General features: G+C 44.3%; 1 protein-coding gene across 1 annotated transcript in view; it reads left to right on the forward strand.

Annotated features, from left to right (window-relative positions):
- Positions 1-19,718, forward strand: part of Prdm10 (PR/SET domain 10) — a 107,829-nt gene that overhangs the window by 64,150 nt on the left and 23,961 nt on the right. Inside the window, exons 10-14 of the mRNA XM_051156119.1 lie at positions 1,764-1,893; positions 2,528-2,770; positions 7,920-8,267; positions 10,405-10,560; positions 19,072-19,251. Coding sequence (XP_051012076.1) covers positions 1,764-1,893; positions 2,528-2,770; positions 7,920-8,267; positions 10,405-10,560; positions 19,072-19,251 — 1,057 coding nt within the window. The remainder of the gene's footprint in view (positions 1-1,763; positions 1,894-2,527; positions 2,771-7,919; positions 8,268-10,404; positions 10,561-19,071; positions 19,252-19,718) is intronic.

A 19,718-nucleotide genomic window follows, 5' to 3' on the forward strand; every position in this document is an offset into this window, starting at 1 on the left:
GTATGTAGAGCTGTTAAGATTCAGAGATGCTTACTGAGGTTGTACAGATAAAGGTGCCTACAGTTTAATGGGTAATTTGTGGGGAGATAGTGGGGATATAGACAGCATAAGATTGGTCATAAATAAGTCTTAAAATTGAGTATGAATATATTGGCTCATTATTCTTTTATCTTCATTTGCCTGTATTCAGAAATTTCCATAATAAAGAATCTTTTAAAAGTTCCTGGACTCCAGGTGAGGTGTTGGGTGCCTGCAGTCACAGGTCAGTTGGAGGCAGAGGCAGGACACTTTCAGCTCAGGAGTTTGGGGCCAGCCTGGTCAATGTAGTAAGACCCCATCTCAGAAAAAAACAAATAGGAAAAAAAATTCCTGGGAAATATATATTTGATTAAATAACTGTGTGGAAGAGTGAAATATGATCTGGTTGATGTATGCAGCACACACATGCTAGCTGTTCATTGCTATGACAGAATAAATGAGAAAATAACTCAAGGCGGGAGAGCATTGTTTCATTTGTAGTTTCAATCTGTGATGCTGGAAAGGACATAGCAGAGCAGAGCTGTTCACCTCACGGCACCAAACGGCAGCCAGGGACGCCTGTGCTGGTGGCTCCCATCTTCTTAGGCCATGGAGACCCCCAGAAGGAGGGCTGGTGCTGTCTGCATTTAAAGCCGCCTCTCTTCCATGTAGTAGCTGTCTCTGGAAGTAGTCATGCGCATACTGCAAAGGTGTGCTTGCTAATGTCCTCAGCGCTTCTCAGTCTAGTCAGGTCACACAGGTCTTCCAAAATAAGTGTGCAATGCTATGTCTGAGTCCATCTTCCTGCCTTAGCCAGGACCTCACACATGTTGGGCATCTGGTCTATTGCTGACTCTGACTCTAACTCTCTCTCTCTCTCTCTCTCTCTCTCTCTCTCTCTCTCTCTCTCTCTCTCTCTGCCTTCCCTCTCTCCCCCTCTTCCTTTCCTTTTCTCCCTCCCATTGAACTTCTGATCTTCCTGCTTTCACTTCCTGAGTGTTGGAATTACAAGTGTGTGCCACCACCCCTGGCGAATGCAGTCCTGGGAATGCTAGGCAAGCATTCTTCCAACTGAGCTGCATTCTTAGCCCAGGACTCTCATCTGATAGAGACGTTTTCTATTTGTAATCAGTTAAAGTAATTTGTCATTACTTGGCCTGTTATGGAACAGTTGAATTAGAATTTTTTTGACTGTCTTGAAAGCTGTGGAAAACAAGAGTGTTATTTGAATTAAGCCACATTTCTGGGCAGGAATAGGAGTCCCTACAAAGGACAAAGAGAAGAATGTCTGAATCTAAGAGGAGCCATGGGGCAAGCACGTCCTGTTTGCGTTTCTCACCTCCTTTCAAAATTGAAGTGATGTCAGTAACAGGGTTTCTCTGTGTAGCCCTGGATGTCCTGGACTTGCTTTGTACACCAAGCTGGCCTCGAACTCACAGAATACACCTGCCTCTGCCTCCCCAAGTGCTGAGATCCCAGGTGTGCGCCACCATGCCTGACTTGTGCTTGGTATTTTTATAGCTCAGGTTAACCCCCAGTAATCTTACGACATCTCCAGGTTGCAGAGTAAAGGCGAGAAACGTAGAAGGCAGACGTTAGTAAACCAGTGGGCTCCATCTGAACAGAAGCAGGGGAAATGGTGAAGTGAGAGGAAGTCAAGTTCTGGTGCCTGTGAGAACCTCTTAGGGAATAATGCTGTGGGGTGCCATGTGATGACTGTTTGTAACCCAATCTCTTGTCCCCAGAACGAGAGGCAGAGGAAGGGGTCGAGGCAAGAGGAGATTTGGCCCTGGCAGGCGGCCCGGGCGGCCTCCAAAATTTATCCGCTTGGAAATCACCAGTGAAAATGGGGAAAAGAGTGACGATGGGACACAGGTACTGGGGTCAAAGGAGCTCCTTTTTAGATGCGTGTTTTGGGGAGCACTCAATGTGCCTATAATAAAATGCAGATACCTTAACACTCTTTACAATCCTGCCTTGTTAGAGTGTTGTCCTGTTAACTAAATTGGGATTGGAACAGGACAGAAAGAATGTATTTTCACATATTATCTTACAGATTTAACTTTGCTGTGCTAGAGTGTTGAAACTGACTGGAGGTATTCTAGGAGAGCTTTGCTTAATTAACTTAAACCATTAAAATGATTACTATGCCACTGTGCCAATTTCCGTGTTCTGTGACCAGGGCTGTGTTACAGTTATTGCACTCTGCACACATTTACCTGCTGACTTTCTCAGAGGGAGCGTGTTATTTTCAGTACCTTAACACTAATCATTTTTTTTAAAGCTGTAGCTGGGCTAGGTGGCATGTTCCATAGTCCTTGCCATTCAGGAACCTGAGGGGGGAAGGAGTGAGTGCTTGAGCCTAGGAGTTTGGGGCCACCCTAGAAAATGTGTCAAGACCCTATCCCTTAAGTAAATGGATAGCACTGCTAATGAATTTGAGCCAACAGCTCTGTATCTCTGATCTTTATGGAGATAGGGAGGTAATTCCTGATGTTTGCAAATTCAGGACTTGCTGCATTTCCCCACAAAGGAACAGTTTGATGAGGCGGAGCCAGCTGCTCTAAATGGGCTGGATCAGCCAGAACAAGCGTCCATCCCAATCCCACAGCTGCCACAGGAAACCCCATCTTCTCTGGAGCAGGAACCGGAAACTCACACTTTGCACCTGCAGCCACAGCAAGAAGAGAGCCTAGTGCCTACCCAGACCACTTTGACAGCGGATGACATGCGCAGGGCCAAACGCATCCGAGTAAGTGGGAAAGTACACACTCTGTGGCTGGCCAGTTACTTCCTCTTCTTGGACAGCTCTCAGGCCCTTGTGTCCCAGCCTGTTGACCATTCTTTTCAGAATCTTGCACCTAGTCTTCCCACGCCCTTTACATCACCTTACTTTGCAGAAGTGCTTTTTCTCAATGACTCTGTTCATGGCAAGCTGACATGGCTGTCCTAGAGTCTGTCAACATAGTTCTGACACACCGAGGCTTGGATTTGGGCAGTTCATGGACTAGTATACTTAAAATAGGGACTTAGGTATATTTAATTACAATAATTATTTCTATTTTGCTTAATTTTTTTCTTCCTTCTTTTTTCTTTTTGGTGCTGTAGACTGAACCAAAGGCCTTACACAAGCTAAGTGGGGCCTCTTCCCCCCAGGCTATAATATTTTTATTTCCAGTCAATCTCATCTGTGTTTAATCATAGCTCTCAAGGAAATTACAGGTAACTAAATGTGGTTACTTGTGCTTTCTAAGGGAGACTAACAAGTGTCCCTGAGAAGGGATCTGTGTCAGTTAATGTGGAAGGTTTGGGGTACACACCTGGCACTGTTTAAAGCTGCTGCTTTCAGGAGCTGGTTGGGGTGTCACTCCTGTGCTCTGTCTCTTGGCTTTAGGCTGTGTGTCTGCAGAGGTCCTCTGACTTCCATTTGCAGCACATTTCCTTTTATTATTTTGTGGCGTCATTTGAGCCTGACTTAGGAACTGCAGTGGCAGTGGGTGTATGTGGAAAGCAATATGGTTCCATGTGATGTCTGTGTCCACAAAAAGTAAGGATGTAAGATATAAGCCCATGTTTATGGCAGCTAGTGTGCAAAAGGATTTGTGGTGCTTGGCTTGTACATGAAAGACACACACTTGCACATAAAGCTTTCTAGCCTTTAAATTTTCTAGATGGATGGTCATGCTAGCGTGGGGTTGCTGTGGTCTTTTCTTCCTCTCTTTGTTCTTTCTAACGGTGATTAGTGAAGGCATTCACGGTGTGCTGCCAAGATAGGTATAGTGACACATGGTTTGGGTTCTTGCAGCAAATGAGAGAAACTGGGTCTGTTCCCTCTTTGGTCTGCTTATAGAACTGAAGGGACCTTAGGAATACAGTTCATGTAACTGTACATTTCCACATTCTCAGTCACATGACAGCCTCAAGGGCCCTGTGATCAAAATACATACAACCTTCAGGTCCCGCTGGTTAACTTCAACAATTTCATAAATGCAGGCCTGAAGGAGAGACCGTGCAAACAGGCGTCTTCTTATCCCTCACTGTGTGTCACTTCCCAGTCTGCATGTGCCCTCCTGCCCAGCTGGTCTCAACTGTGCTTTGGTAATTCTGATGCCTTACCAAGTTCAGAGAAATGCTCGCTCCATTTAATTGTTTTGAAAGGAAATAAAAATAAACAAATAAATAAACAAACTGAAAACCCGTCTAAACCTGTAGTCAGGGTGGAATGCACAAGCCTAGTCCAGCTGTTTGTGCACTTCAGTTTTTAAAAGAGGCGGGATACTGGTTCCAGCACAAGGTTCCTTGCATCAGTGCATAAGCCATGTCTGTGTAGCCTCTGGAGGTCCATCTTGGCTCATCTGTCTTGTTTTTTTCCTCTCACACATTCTAAAAAGTAGGGCTATCTATTTTTTTCATCTTTTTTATCCAGGTTGGTAATGACCAACTGAAGGGAAGTCTTCCAGTCCAATTGGTAATGTAACTATTTTTCTCTCCTCTAATGCTGCCTGCTCAGTTGGAGCTGCAGGTAGGTTGGTTTCCTGTGTCTCACATACCAGAATGTCATGTAAGTGTTTGCTGACCTGCTGTTCTTTGCATCCGGTACTTACTAAATCCAGATGGAAAACACAATTTGGATGCCCCTGTAAATGCAAATGAATGAATGATGAGAGTTTATTTCCAAATAGACAAATGAGTAAGTTGTGGGCTGGAGATTGTTCCTGTGGAAGCAAAGGCTGGAAAAAGTGACCTTCAGGCCCCTTCCAGCCCTGAAGCAGCGTCAGGGCTGTGTGCTGTGGTGCCGGATTTGGACTGCATGCTCAGCAGTGTCTGGGCTCTGAGGCCGTATAGTCTAACAAGGAGCCAGTATTAACAGAGAGCTATTTGCAGTTCCTTGTAAATATACAAGGGCAGCCCATGACTGCTCCAGGAACTGAGAAGAGCAAAAGGCTGAAATTAGGGAAGTCGGGAAATAGTTTGTAGACAGAGGAGATAGGCACTTGGAAAACTGTCACTTGTGGGAGGTAGGTAACGTCATAGGAAGTCAGTTATAGGATCAGAGGCCCAGGCACAGTCCTTGGTGCTGTTATGGCGCAGCACAGCTAGTATCTTGACCCTGGTTTGGGTGTGAGGTGAGGGAGAATGGAGAGTGAGGTATGTTAGGTAGGATTAACCCACCAGAGGTTTTGAAAGCTGGATGCATGATACACTGAAGAATTATTTGTTTGGTTTGGTTTGGTTTGGTTTAACACAAACAAAACCCAACAAGCAAACTGGGTCATTTTTCTTTAGTCTCAGGATCAGAATAGTATGAAAATGGGTCAATAGCAATTGATTTCAAACTTTAGAAACACTGTACAAATGAAGGATCGTCTCAGAATTCGCTGTAAAGCAGTCGAGTTCAGGAGGCTGCTCCTTTGGCATCCCTAGAGCAGCTGATGTGCAATATGGTGGCACCGAGCAAGGGCGCGCGGGGCTTAGAAGAGCCACAGTGCATCTGTGCACAGCCTCCCTGTGTGTGATGATTTTTTCTAGAAGTGGCCCAGGAGTGGCTGTGCACAAGAGAGACTCCCTTAGAGCAGAACCAGCTTGCAAGTGGGTCAAGGGTGGGGGTAGCCCAGAGCTCACTACCTTGTAACGCGAGTGCGCTTATCTCAGAGAGAAGCCGGCAGCTTGTGAGCCTCAGACAGTGCTCAGGGCCCCATGGCAATGATGATAAAAGTTGCACTAGAGCTAAGGCAGGGGAGCCAGGTGGCTGCACTGTTAAAATCAAGTGTCTGGAGGGACTCATGCTAATCAGAAGTGACAGGAGACCGAAGAGAATAATGGAGCAGAACAAAGCTGAGTTCTGAGTTGGGCACCCAGGAGAAACGGACGCCCCTGTGGGATCAGCCCACTATTGTGCAGCAGTTCTGTCCCTGGAAACTTGACCGAGGTTGGATCAAGGAAGCGATTCTTACATGGCAGACATGCTTTCAATCCCGACTCTTCACTGACCCTTAGAAGAGCATCTGGTTGTCTGGCGTCTTTCCATAACACTCTGCAAGTGGAAGAAATTAGGAAGCGCCTTTCTGCCAAGTGTATGTGTCAGGATAAAGTGAAAAGATCAGATTGCCACCAAGGAGCTTGAGGAAATGAAAGCAACTGTGGCTGATTCATAAAAGATCTGCTCTCCAGGATCGTGGTGGAAACTGTAGGAAAGAACCTAGGAATAATTTTTGTTTTATTTGAAATACGTTTTATTAATTTTCAGACCAATATGTGAGACTTCCTGTGATTAAGTAGTTTCTTCAGGGATCTAGATACAAAAAGGAGTAAGACTGGTACACCACTCCCGTCACTCAAGCAGCCCCAGGCAACTTAGGAAGACAGCAGAATTGTTGCTTGCCACTGCAAAGAAATGACTAGGTGGCACCTTAAATACCTCTCCTCGGCTTGTTGAAGAAGCCTGGAGAGATGATTTCCTGGCGTATGAGTTAGACCATGTTCAGAAATCTCTGTGAATCAAAAATAAATATTTTGCCTTCCCTCATGATTATTTCACACTAAATTTAATTTTCAAGGTGCTTTTGATAAGCAATTAAAAGTACACGCTGACCACCATATTTTCTTCATTGCACAAATAATGCATGGCGATCCCCACTAGCCTTTCAGTGATGCTCCTTACAGCCGCCCTGCATACCTACTCACAGGAGTGTTCGGAAGGGCTTCCCCACCGTAAAGCCACCTAGACCTTTGCCCTCTGGTTTGAGGAACTTGAGAGTAAGTCTTACTTGTAGCACAACTAAGTATTGATTCTGTATCCCCGTATTTGAGGATTTGCTCCCAGTGGAGTGCCAGTTGTTTGTTCAGCAGCTGTGACAGAGTCCACCACATATCTATTTCTGTGGCTTGGAGTCCGTGTGGAAATTGCATACATTTACAAGCCAGCTAACCAGCCACAGGAGGGCAGTCTGTCCCAGAAGAAAGAGCTAGATTGACATGCTTAGACCAGAAGCACAGTAGGGAGCATAGCTTTGCCCAGAACTGACCGCTACTGTGGGAACCAGCCCTTCAAATTCTCTAAGAGCCAAAATACATATGTTCCATTTATGATGTGTTCACGTCATGCCTCCCCAACAAGTACATTCACATAAATCTTCATTTCCCCTTCAGCTCGTTTTCTGAAATTGAGATAAGTAATTCACACAGCACAAAAGCTGCTGATTTAATTTCTCATACCCAAAGAAACCCCATGTCTATTTCTTTCTCCACCTTCCTCTGAGGAAGGTCTCCTTGCCCTTCAGTTCCTGTTACTTTATTGTGACATCTTTTAGTCATGTTTTTGATTCTTTCAGCAAGGACTTTTGCCTGACATAGTCTAGTCTCATCTATGCATGTGTCATTTGCCCAAGTTTTTTCCTTCCAAATCTCCAGTTTTTGTTCTCTTCTGTTCTGGGTTTGTTTTCTTTCTTTTTTAGTTTTCTGTTGAAAGCATGTTTTGAGCAGGGGTAGTGGCAGATTGCCTTTAACCCCAGCACTTGTGTGCAGAGACAGGGGGATCTATGAGCTGCAGGACAGCCAGAGCTATAGAGAGGGCCTGTCTCAAAAAAAAAAAAAAAAAAAAAAAAAAAAAAAAAAAAAAAAGAAGAAGAAAAGAAAAAAGAAAGAAAGGAAGAAAGAAAAGAAGGAAAACATGTTTTGAAATTTACTGAAATCTTTTCAGAAGGAAGTACACATATATAGCTCTAAAGTGAAACCCCAAAGCAGTGTCTCTTCAAGACAGGCCTCTTTGGGCTTGCTTCAGCCTCAGCCATTCTCACCACTCTCCTTTTCCTGTGCGTCCTGGAGTTCACCTTCTCCAGAAAATCTGATTGCAGGAGTCACCATTGGTCTCCTTAGCACTCGGCTCTGTTTGTGTCTTTCAGAACGCAGCTCTTCAGCATCTGTTTATCCGGAAGTCCTTCCGGCCTTTTAAATGTCTGCAGTGTGGGAAGGCCTTCCGGGAAAAGGACAAACTGGACCAACACTTGCGCTTCCATGGGCGGGAGGGGAACTGCCCGTTGACCTGTGACCTCTGTAACAAGGGCTTCATCAGCAGTGCCTCTCTGGAGAGCCACATGAAGCTCCATTCGGACCAGAAGACTTACTCTTGCATTTTTTGCCCAGAATCCTTTGACCGCCTTGATCTGTTGAAAGATCATGTGGCCATTCATGTCAATGATGGCTACTTCACGTGCCCAACTTGTAAGAAACGGTTCCCTGATTTTATCCAGGTGAGTGTCTGTGACCGACATTCCTGTCTGCTTCCACCTTTTGGTAAAAGAAACTTCACTTTTTGGAAAACTGAGACCATCCAGCATCTGTGTTTTCATCTTTTTTTTTTTTTTTTAAATAACTTTGCAATAGGTTTCAAACTACTTTTCAAGTTCAGAGTATTAGTTTCCTCAGCTGTCCAGATCGGTGTTATTTAAGTTATATTTGTAGTAGTAAACACCACATCTGGTGCTGACAAGATAAGTCACGTAGGTAAAGGTGCTTGCTGCCAAGCCAGGTGATCCGAGTTCAATCCCTGGAGCCCACATGAGAACCTCGCCCTGCAAATTGTCCCCTGATCTCCACATGTGCATTGTAACACATTTGCACTAAAAATAAAAATCATCTTGGAACACCAAATCTGGTTATTATTTTTTAAAAGTCATTTTAAAAACCTTTGTCAGACATCCATTACTCGTTGTCAGACATCCATTACTCGTGAAACAGCACAGACCTTGCAGCACGTGGTGCTTCATTTCTGGATGGAAGTATCTACCATCATGCTTCCCGGCCTTGCTTCTTGGTAAGGCTGTGCATCTTGGGAGGAAACAGAGAGAGTTGGCATAGAAACAAAAGAGTGTTGGGCCAAGCACTGACTTTGTCTTCTATACTATCAGAGCAAAATTAGAGATAGAGAATTCCCAGAGTGTCCTTGATTTAATTTTAAATGGTAATATTTTTATATTCAGTAAATAATTAAATCACATTAGCACATAAATGTTCTTTAAATTGCTGAGCATGGCAGCACACGCCTTTAATCCCAAGCACTAGGGAGGCAGAGACTGGCAGATCTCTGAATTTGAGGCTAGCCTGGTCTACAGAGCTAGTTCTAGGACAGCCAAGGATACACAGAGAAACTCTGTCTCAAAAAAAAAAAAAAAAAAAAAAAAAAATATATATATATATATATATATATATATATATATATATATATATATTTATTCTTTAAAAATTACCAAAAACAGCCGGTGTGGTGGCGCACACCTCTAATCCCAGCACTAGGGAGGCAGAGGCAGGCAGATCTCTATGAGTTCGAGGCCAGCCTGATCTATAAAGCAAGTCCAGTACAGCCAAGGCTAAACAGAGAAACACTGTCTTGAAACAAAGCAAAACAAAACAAAAATTACACACACAAAAAAATGGAGGGTGGGGTTTAGTCTTAGTTTTTCTAACAGTGAGTGTACTGGGACGTTTTTCTTCACATGGTTAAGAAGTTGTTAAGGCCCAGTGTAATGGTAGCAGGAATTCCAGTGTTGATGAAGGCGAGTGCCTGAGAGGAGCAGGTTGGACTTCCTCCTGAGCTTCTGTGCAGCTTGCTTGCTTTTCCCTTTTCCCCTTTAGTGCTGGCTGTTGGAGTCGCAGCATCCTACAGCACACGTAGTTCTACTGAGCTTTATCTTCTCCCAGAGCTCTTTGTCGTTTATTATTTATAGCTAGGAGAGTTCAGAACCTAATTCCATCTCTGCTGTAAATTATCTGAAAGCCAAGGGCCTATGTGCCAGCTGAGGAGGATGGGGATCGTGGTTGTCTCACGGAGTAGTGTTGCCGATGTCATCTGATCTCTGTCTTTCATTCTTCAGAACCTGACTCCTTTCTTCCAGAGCTAAGATTGAACCTAGGGCCTCCAGCGTGTGTGGCCGCAGGCAGTTGTGTTACACTGAGTTGCATCCCAGACCTGATTTTATAGGATGGTATGAAAGGATCAGCTGTTAATGAAGCCAAGTTACCTCTACATATGTAGAAACAAAAACAAGGAGAAATGACTTGCTTTCTTATAGGTAATCTTTAACAAGATTCATTTAAATCCAAAGCAGTCCTGCTTTGAGCCTTGAAAAAGAAGAAAATGGTACAAACGATCCAGGCGGTGCTCTTTTTTCTGTGCCTTAAGTTACCTGGGAGGGTCAGATTCATGGGGCTCTCCAGCTGTTCTGTTTCCTTGTGACAAGAACAGTGTGTGTTACTGCGGGCAGTCTTCCCTTGTGACTGTGTGACTGACCAGGCTGCTGAGAGTCCTCAAGGTGCGTTGGCTCCCTCTAGCGTCATAGCCACCTCTGGTCCTTTCTGTTGGCCTGAGCATCCCCTGGTCTTTTCTACCAGGTGAAAAAGCACGTGCGAAGCTTCCACTCTGAGAAGATCTACCAATGTACCGAGTGTGACAAGGCCTTCTGCCGCCCTGACAAGCTGAGACTGCACATGCTCCGGCATTCCGACCGCAAGGACTTCCTATGTTCCACCTGCGGGAAGCAGTTTAAGGTAGGAAGTCAACCCGCCGCCTGAGGGGACTGTCCTGCCCACGACCAAATCAGGCTAAGGACAAACACCTGCATGTTTCATGGCTTTGTGCACCTGTCCTAAGTAATGGTTAGTAGAACGAGATTGCTATTGACTGAGTCCAAAGATCCCAGGGCATTTACTTACTAATTAAATCAAGAGGTCTTTCTTCATGTTGAATATTTAGTTAGGTAAGAGCCTGCAGGTAAGTCATCTAAGCAGCAGGAGCTTCTCTGGCAGAGACGGGACTGAAAAGAAAGATGTGAGAGGGGACAGGTCTGAGGGCTTAGACTACTCTGGAGAATGTGGTGGTTTCAGGGACTCTGATTAAATAGAGGGGGCTTGGCATGGAATCCCAGTCTTCAGTAGGCCAAGGCAGAAGGGACTTAAATTTGAGGCCAGCCTGAGTTATCTGTCTGTCTGTCTGTCTGTCTGTCTGTCTGTCTGTCTATCTATCTATCTATCTATCTATCTATCTATCTATCTATCTATCTATCTATCTAGTAAAGGGCAAGCCAGTTTGCGCTACATAATGAACCCAAAAGAAAACAAAATGAAGCCCAAGCCAGTAACCTGCCTGGAATTAAGAAAAGGCCGAGGGGAAGTCTGCAGGGGACTCAGAGGTATCTGTTAGTGAAGGTCACTGCTAAACATGGCTGGAGTCATCTGTCAGAGCGCCAGTGCCACACTAATCTGAGTCTGATACTCAGATCCCACAGTAGAAGGAGAGAACCTACCCCTAAAAGTGTCCTTTGCCCTTCACATCTGCTTGTGGTATTTTAGTGTCCTCGCCACTAATGATTAGTAAAATTAACCAAGCAAGAAGAAACTGGAGATGAATCTGAAATGGATTCTTGAGAGGGGACAAGTGCGAGGCATGTTCATATGGAATGTGAACTTTAAAGAGAAAAAGCTTAAGCTTTGCGGTACGCCATGATAGACTGAGTGTGGATTATACTGGTGATGGCTTATAGCGTACTGTCATGATTGAGATCCCTGAAGAATCCCACTAGGAGCTCTGTATGGAAGTGTCTACCTGGGATCTCAGTTCTCAGGGGGCTGACACAGGGGGATTACCATGAGTTTGTGGCCAGCCTGGATGATGTAGCAAATTAAGAGCCATCCTGGGTATATAGTGAGACCTTGTCTCAAAAAACCAAAATGGGCTGATGAGCTGGATGGTTCAGTGGGTGGGGGTGCTTGCCACTGGGCTGAACAGCCTGTGTTTGATCCTCGGAACCATAAAGTGGAGGCAGGGGACTGATTCTACAGGTTATCCTCTGGCCATGTGCGCATGCAAACCTGCACATGAGCACACACACAAGTTTTGAAGAAGTCCAATGTGAGCGATATAAAATGGACTGAAGTTTTCCTATCTTCTTCTTCTCTCTCTCTTTCCTTCCTTCCTTCCTTTTTTCTTTCTTTCTTGTTCTCCCCTTCCCTCTTTCCTCTCTAACTTAGTTGCCTCTCGCTGTAATTTTTCTTTGTTTTCTTTCCCAGACAGTGTTTTCTATGTAGACCAGGCTGGTTTCAAAACTTAATTATTCTCTTGCTTTTACTCCTTACCGCCAAATCCTGGGAATACAGGCACATACCACTGGAGTCTCGTCTTATCTTATTTCCTCCTCTTTCCCTTTTCTTCCCTTTCTTTCTCCTCTTTTCCTTCTCTCTCCTCCGTTCCCTTAATTTCTCCATTCCTTTCCTGTGTGTACCACCCTATACTCAGGTACTGTAAAATTTTTTCTTTAGCTTTTAAAATTATTACATTCTGCATAGTGGCCTGAGCCCTCACCTTTCCCCTTTCACACTTTCCTTTTACATTTCATTTTTGTTTTCCTTTCCTGCTCTCTTCTTTTTCCTTCCTCTCTCCCTGTCCCCATCTCCTCTTTTTCCCTGTTTACTTCTCTCCTCTTTTCCTCTTGCCCTCCACACCTTCTATATTGGATATTGGGTTTTATGTATGCTAGTCAAAAACCCTACCAATAAACTACTTCAATTCTATAAAAAACTTTCTTAGCTGAGTGCAGTGGTGCACGCCTGTAATCCCAGTACTTGGGTGGCAGAGGCCAGTCTGGTCTACAAATCAAGTCCAGGACAGCCAAAGCTACACATAGAAACTCTCTTGAAAAACGCAAACAAAACAAAATAAAAATCCAAAAACAAACAAACAAACAAACAAAAAGCAACAAAAAACCCCCCAACCAAACAAACAAAAACCCCAAACCTAAAAACTTTCTTTGTAAAGGAATCCCTGTGTTCTCATGTTAGTATTTGCCAATCCATTCATTCTGTTCATCCAATATTCTATTGCTGTTTATGTAGCCAAGGCTGGCCTCAAATAGGATGTCCTATTAAGGCTAGCCTTCAGCTCCTGATCCTCCTGTCTCCACCTGCTTAGTATTGGGATGATAGGCATCTGCCACTATGCCTGGCTCAATACTTTCTGATTTTTTTAATGCCAGACATTATTTTAATGCTTAAGAAGGTTAAAAGCCAACCATATGGTTCAGTGGTTAAAAGCATCTGCCACTATGACTAGCAACCTGAGTTCAGTCCCTGGACCACACACTGAGAGAGAGAACTGACTCTTGCAAGTTGTCTCCTTGACACCCACACATGCATCATGGCATGCAGTTTCCTTCACACATAAAACACATGTAGTAAAAACTCTAAAAGCAAAAGGAGAAGGGAGGAATGGGAGGATACAAGGGATGGGATAACAATTGAGGTGTAATATGAATGAATTAATAAATAATAATTTTAAACAAAAGGAATTACAAAGAAAACAAAATATTTCTGTTTCTGTTTTCTCCTTTAATTTCATTTAATTTGTTAGATAGGGTTGGTTCAGGGAATCAAAACTACTACGACGGTTAGAGAATAAGGGATGTCCTGAAAAGACTAATAACTTAATTATGGGGGAGATGTAAAAATCAGAGGGTGGGGCATGGGAAGTCACTATTGCATTGGCTGAAACACTGCTCTGGGTGGCAGATGGGGCCTTATCTGGGAGTCTGGGACCCCAACGCTTTTGACAACAGTGTGATCCCATGATAGAAGGCTGCATCCTTGGGGCAGGTCTGGAGTTGGCCAGTATATCTGGCAGTCAGGAAGAGAGTTGGTGGCTGAGTGGGAGGGAGAGAGGATGTCCCAGCACCTTCCTATCCAAAGCCACCTCCAGACACTGCTCAGCATGGCAGCCACTTTGGTCCCATCTTTCAGACTGTTGCTGGTTTCTTTTTTGGCTGACTCCAGTGTGGAGCAAAGCTGGGAGGGGAGTCCATAGAAAACATCCTATGCCTTGGACAAGTGGGCACTACAACCACCATGACTGCAATGCTCTTTTCTGACTCTAACCAGGGAAGTTTTTCTAGAAAACAAATCTGCTGTTGTGGCTTTTTTGGGGGAAAAAACAAAAAAACAAAAAAAAAAACCTTTGCAATTCTCTATGCAGATAAATCCCACAGTTCTCATCACAGCGTCAAGGACAGCACAAGATCTGGCTCCTCCCTCCTCTTTGGCTCCTCCCTCCCCTCTGGCTCCTCCTTTCTCTTGGTAGTCTTGCCATGTGGAGTTACTTCAACGCCATTTGATCTTATTCCCAGATTGAAGTCAACTTTCAGAATCACAAGATTTTACCTGGCTGAAAGCACTTCATCTGGAGCATTTCTTGAATGAAATGAAATGCTTGTTATGAATTCCCAGCTGACCTTTTGCTGGTGACGCCATCATAGCTCGTACATAGCTAGGGAAAAGGCGAGGATGAGGAATGAGCGAGGCATGAAAACTTAGTAAGCAGAAGTAGGGACTAAGGCTGAGCATTGGAATGGATGGAGTGTGTGGAAGAGGACAGTGGTGGATTTGGCCAGCAACTTAGGTTGAACCAGCTTGCTATGCTATGCTGATAATTTACTTTGCGATGAGGGGAGTGAGAGGCCTCATGGAACTGTGTCTAAATTCAGGAAGAGGCTGTGGACAGAAGATGTGTGAAGGAGAATTCAGAATGTCGGCATGGATAGAGAGTGAAGGGTAGAGGGTAAGGAATCAAGACTGACTTGGGTGGCTAAATGTTTGGGAATGCTACGAATCTCAGGGAGCTAACAGAATAGCAGGACAGAGTGTGCAGATGCTGGGTAGCTTTTGGTAATAGGAAGGAAAGGCCTTATGGGCATTTAACAGCAGAGAATTTGCCGATCACTGCACACATGGGATGCTTCAGTATTAGTGTGGGGCTTTGAGACTTGGAAAATGATTCAGTTAAGGTGGACTATTGAAAGGAATTAAATGGAGGCAGAGGACTGGGGAGTACAGGCAGTGAGGGAAGGGTGGAAGGGCAGTGAGGCTTCAGCCTTGTATCTGCAGCGAAAAGAAAGACTGTTGTAAAGGGCAATGCTCTGGGCCCATATTTTACTACGGACTGGGAAACTCACAGCAATCTCGCCCCAGCACTCCAGGTGTACAAGCAGGCGTGACAGGAAGAAATGGCAGTGTACCCACGTTAGCCGGGGCAAGTAGGTGAAGGCTGCCTTCCCTGAAACTCAGCTGCTGACATGCTTCCTGATCATGGCGGCACTCAAGGTGCAGTGCTGAGAACATGCGCTGAAAACGCAGGTGGCGAAGAAAGTCCTCATGAGGAATTAGCCTCCTGGGACGACTCAAGATCTTCCCAAGATTAATAACAGTTTAATCATTTTCCAAGAGCAGAGAGCTCCATGAGATCAGATAGTTGGAATTGGTTTGTTTTTTAGAGACAGGGTTTTTATATGTAGCCCTGGCTGTACTTGGACTCACTTTGTAGACCAGACTGGCCTCAAACTCACAGAGATCCATCTTCCTGCCTCTACCTCCTGGGTGATGGGATTAATGGCGTGTGCCACCACACCTGGCTCGTATAGCTCTTAATACCAAACTTACTCTACATATTCTTTGAGCTCCTCTGTATAAGTGCAAAGTGTTTTCTTTCTAAAACCCAATCTGGGAGTGACAGTGACTTAGTGGCTAAGGGCACTTACTGCTCTTCCAGGGAACCCAGGTTTAGTTCCCAGCACTCACATTGGACAGCTTACAGCCATCCTGTGCTTCATCTCCAGCGGGATCCCACATCCCCTCTGGCCTCTACAGTTACCTGCACGCATTCAGGATTGTTTTAGCTATCCTGTTTTGTTGTTGTGTTTCATTGTTCTGTTTTGTTTTTGTTTTTTAATGTTTCCATATGAAGCTGAAAATTGTCCTTTCAAGATGTGTGAATAATTGTGTTGAAATTGTGATGGGGACTGCATTGAATCTGTAGATTATTTTCGGTAGGATGGCCATTTTTAGTATGTTTGTCCTACTAATCCATGAGCATGGGAGCTCTTTCCGTCTCCTGTTATCTTTTTCAAGTTCTCTTTTCCATGCTTTGAAGGTTTTTTGGGTTTTTTTTTGGGTTTTTCCGAGACAGGATTTCTCTGTGTAGCCTTGACTGTCCTGGACTCTCTTTGTAGACCGGGTTGGCCTCGAACTCACAGTGATCCTCCTGCCTCTGACTCCCAAGTGCTGGGATTAAAGGCGTGCGCCACCATGCCCAGCCTTGAAGTTCTTATCATACAAGTCTTTCACTTGCTTGGTTATAATTAGCCCAGGAAATATTTTACTACTTGAGGCTATTATGAAAGGTGTTCTTTCCCTGATTTCTTTCTCATTCCATTTGTCATTTGCCTATAGGAGGGTACTGACTTTTCTGAGTTAACTTTGTATGTAGCCACTTTGCTGAAAGTGATTATCAGTTATAGGAATTTCCTGGTAGGATTTTTAGGGTTGCTGGTGTATACTATCATATCATCTGCAAATAAAGATAGTTTGACTTCTTCCCTTTCGATTTTTATCCCCTTGATCTTCTTCAGTTGCCCTGTTGCTCTAGCTAAGGTTTCCAAGTACTACATTGAATAGGAGGGATGGAGAGAGCGGGCAGCCTTGTCTTGTTTCTAGAGGTACTGATGAGCAGTGTCTTCTTGATTCCTGTTATTTTTGTTGTTGTAAGGTTGTGTGTGTGTGTGTGTGTGTGTGTGTGTGTGTGTGTACGTACACATGCATGTGTTTTCTCATCTTTTGATTAGCTAATTTGGAATTATTTATCCCTGTGTTTTCAACCTCTTTATGTTGGCGTTTCCTTCTATTGCCTTTTGCACTGTTGGATTTGTAGAATATTACTGCTTAAATTTGGGTTTATCATGAAATGTCTTGTTTTCTTCATCTATTATGATTAAAAGTTTTACTGGATATAGTAATCTGGGCTGGCATCTGTGGTGTCTTGGAGTCTGTAGAACATCTGTCTGTCCAGAATATTCTGGCTTTTAGAATCTCCATTGAGAAGTCAGGTGCTATTCCAATATCATCATATAGAATAACAAACATATAGTCTAACTTTATATGTTACTTGGCCTTTTACCCTTGTAGCTTATAATATTTTATTTGTTCTGCATATTTAATATTTTGAATATTGTGTGGAGAGTAGAATTTCCTTTTTTGTCCCTTCTATTTGGTGTTCTATGAGCTTTTGTACCTTGATAGGCGTGTCCTTCTTTAGGTTAGGGAAATTTTCTTCTGTGATTTTGTTGAAAAAAATAGGGGCATATTTTGAGACAGAGTTTCTCTGTGTAGTTCTGGCTGTCCTGAACCTCACTATGTAGACCAGGCTGACCTTGAACTCACAGAGATCCACCTGCCTCTGCCTTCTGAGTGCTGGGATTAAAGGCATGGACCTCCACCATACAGCTTTGTTGAAAATATTTTCTGTACCTTTGACCCAGGTTTCTTCTCCTCCCTCTATTCCTGTCATTCTTAGGTTTGGTCTTTTTATAGTGTTCCAGATTTCTTAGATGTTTTTGCTAGGAGTTTTTTAGATTTAACTTTCTTTGACTATGGTATCTATTTCTTCTATTGTGTCTTTAATCTCTTGTATTCTGTTGTCAAGGCTTGCCTTTCAGGTTCCTGTTTGAGTTCCTAAATTTTTCATTTCCGGATTTCCCTCAGTTTGGGTTTCTTTATTGATTCCGTTTCCACTTTTAGATCTTGAACTGTTTTATTAATTTCCTCCCAGTGTTTATGTTTTCAAAGATTTCTTTAAGGGATTTATTCATTTCCTCTTTAAGGCCATCTATCATATTCATAAAGCTCATTTGAAGCTCTTTTTCTTGAGCTTCAACTATGTTGCAGTTCTCAGGGTCTCTGTGGTAGGTTGCTGGGCTCTAGTGGAGGCATATTGCCTTGGCTGTAACTGATTACGTTTTTATGCTGGCTGGCTTCTAGGCATCTGGGTTTGGGACGGTTGTAGTTCTAGGTGCATTTTGTTCCTTAGTCTCAGTTGCCCTGGCCATTTGTTAGGAGTGGGTTATGGCATCTGTGTGTTGCCTGAGAGAATTCTTTTGGGATCCTGCTAGATGTGGCCACAGGGGGTTCCTGGTAAAGCGTGTTTCTAGGAATTAGGGACTGATACTTAGGCATACAGCTGGGCTAAAAGGTGGGGACTGAGGGGTCTACAGGTGGGAGAAAAGCAGGATATCCCATCAGGATTTGCTTAGTCCCTGGGAATGAGGGCAGAAAGTAAGGAGAGTCCAGCAGGTAGTCTGCTACAGAGCTGGGGATGAAAGTGGGAGGTTGGGGGTGGCAGAGAGAAGGAGAGTGGAGATCTGAACTCAGCCACCCGCTTTGCTGGCGGGCTTAGCCGACAGGGCCCCCAGGGAACGCGGCTGCAGCTGGTGAGGAGGGAGTGGTTTAGAGGCTGTCTTAGGGTTTCATTGCCCTGAGGAGACACCATGACCATGGCAACTCTTATAAAGGAAAATATTTAGTTGGGGCTGGCTTACAGTACAGAGGCTTAGTCCATTTTCATCATGGGAGGGAGTGGTGGTGCTGGAGAGGAAGCTGAGAGGTCTACATCTGGATCTGCAGGCAGCAAGAAGCGAAGGAGCCCCTGAGACCTCAAAGCTGCCTCCAGTAACCTCCTTCCTCCAAATCCACACCTACTCAGGCAAAGCCATGCCTCCTAGTAGTGCTACTCCCTGTGAGACTATGGGGCCATTTTCTTTCAAAAAATTAGAGACGGGGGGCTGGAGAGATGACTCAGAGGTTAAGAGCACTGGCTGCTCTCCCAGAGGTCCTGAGTTCAATTCCCAGCAACCATGTGGTGGCTTAGAACCATCTATAATGTGATCTGATGCCTTCTTCTGGTATGCATGCAGACAGAGCACTGTATACATAATTAATAAATAAGTATTTTTTAAAAATTAAGAGAGGAAGATCTGTGTGATCCCCTGGAGCTGGGGCTTGGCAGGTGGGGATGAGGCTGGGGAAAGGATTTGGTGAAAGAGGCCAAGATCTGCAGTTAGCCTACCTACTTCCCTAGCTCGAGTAGTCAGCGGGTTTCCAAGGAATCAGTGATTTATATTTGTTTGTTTGTTTTTTAATATTTCTATCCTTGCCTTTACTCCTTTTAAACAAAATTTCTCCAAATAGCGAAAAGACAAACTCCGGGAGCACATGCAGAGGATGCATAACCCTGAACGGGAGGCCAAGAAGGCTGACCGCATCAGCCGCTCCAAGACCTTCAAGCCGCGCATCACATCCACAGACTACGACAGCTTCACGTTCAAGTGCCGCCTGTGCATGATGGGCTTCCGGAGGCGAGGCATGCTGGTCAGTTCCTGGTCCAGATCTGTTAGTGGTAATGAGCCTTACCAAATTAGATTTGTAGATGTGTCAGTTAGTGGCTAGGGGAGAGGTAAAGCAAGCAGTCCCCAGCTTGGACTTCTTTTCTTTCTGTGTCCCTTTGCCCTTCTGATCCACTGTTTTGATGACCTTTTGAAAGAACATCTCCATGCCCTTCCCTTCCCCCTCCTGATGCTAGGAGCCTGGGAACTTGTACCTATTTGCCATGTGTTCTGCCATTAAGTGACATCCCTAGACCTCTGTCTTTTCTTTGTATTTCTTCTTCTTTTTTAAAAAAGATTTATTTATTATATATACAGTGTTTTGCCTGCATGTGTGCCTGCACACCAGAAGAAGGCACCAGCTTTCATTATATTATAGATGGCTGTGAGCCACCATGTGGTTGCTGGGAATTAAACTCAGGCCCTTTGGAAGAGCAGCAAGTGCTCTTCACC

This window comes from Acomys russatus, chromosome 14 (assembly GCF_903995435.1).
Source record: "Acomys russatus chromosome 14, mAcoRus1.1, whole genome shotgun sequence".
Lineage (NCBI taxonomy): Eukaryota > Metazoa > Chordata > Mammalia > Rodentia > Muridae > Acomys > Acomys russatus.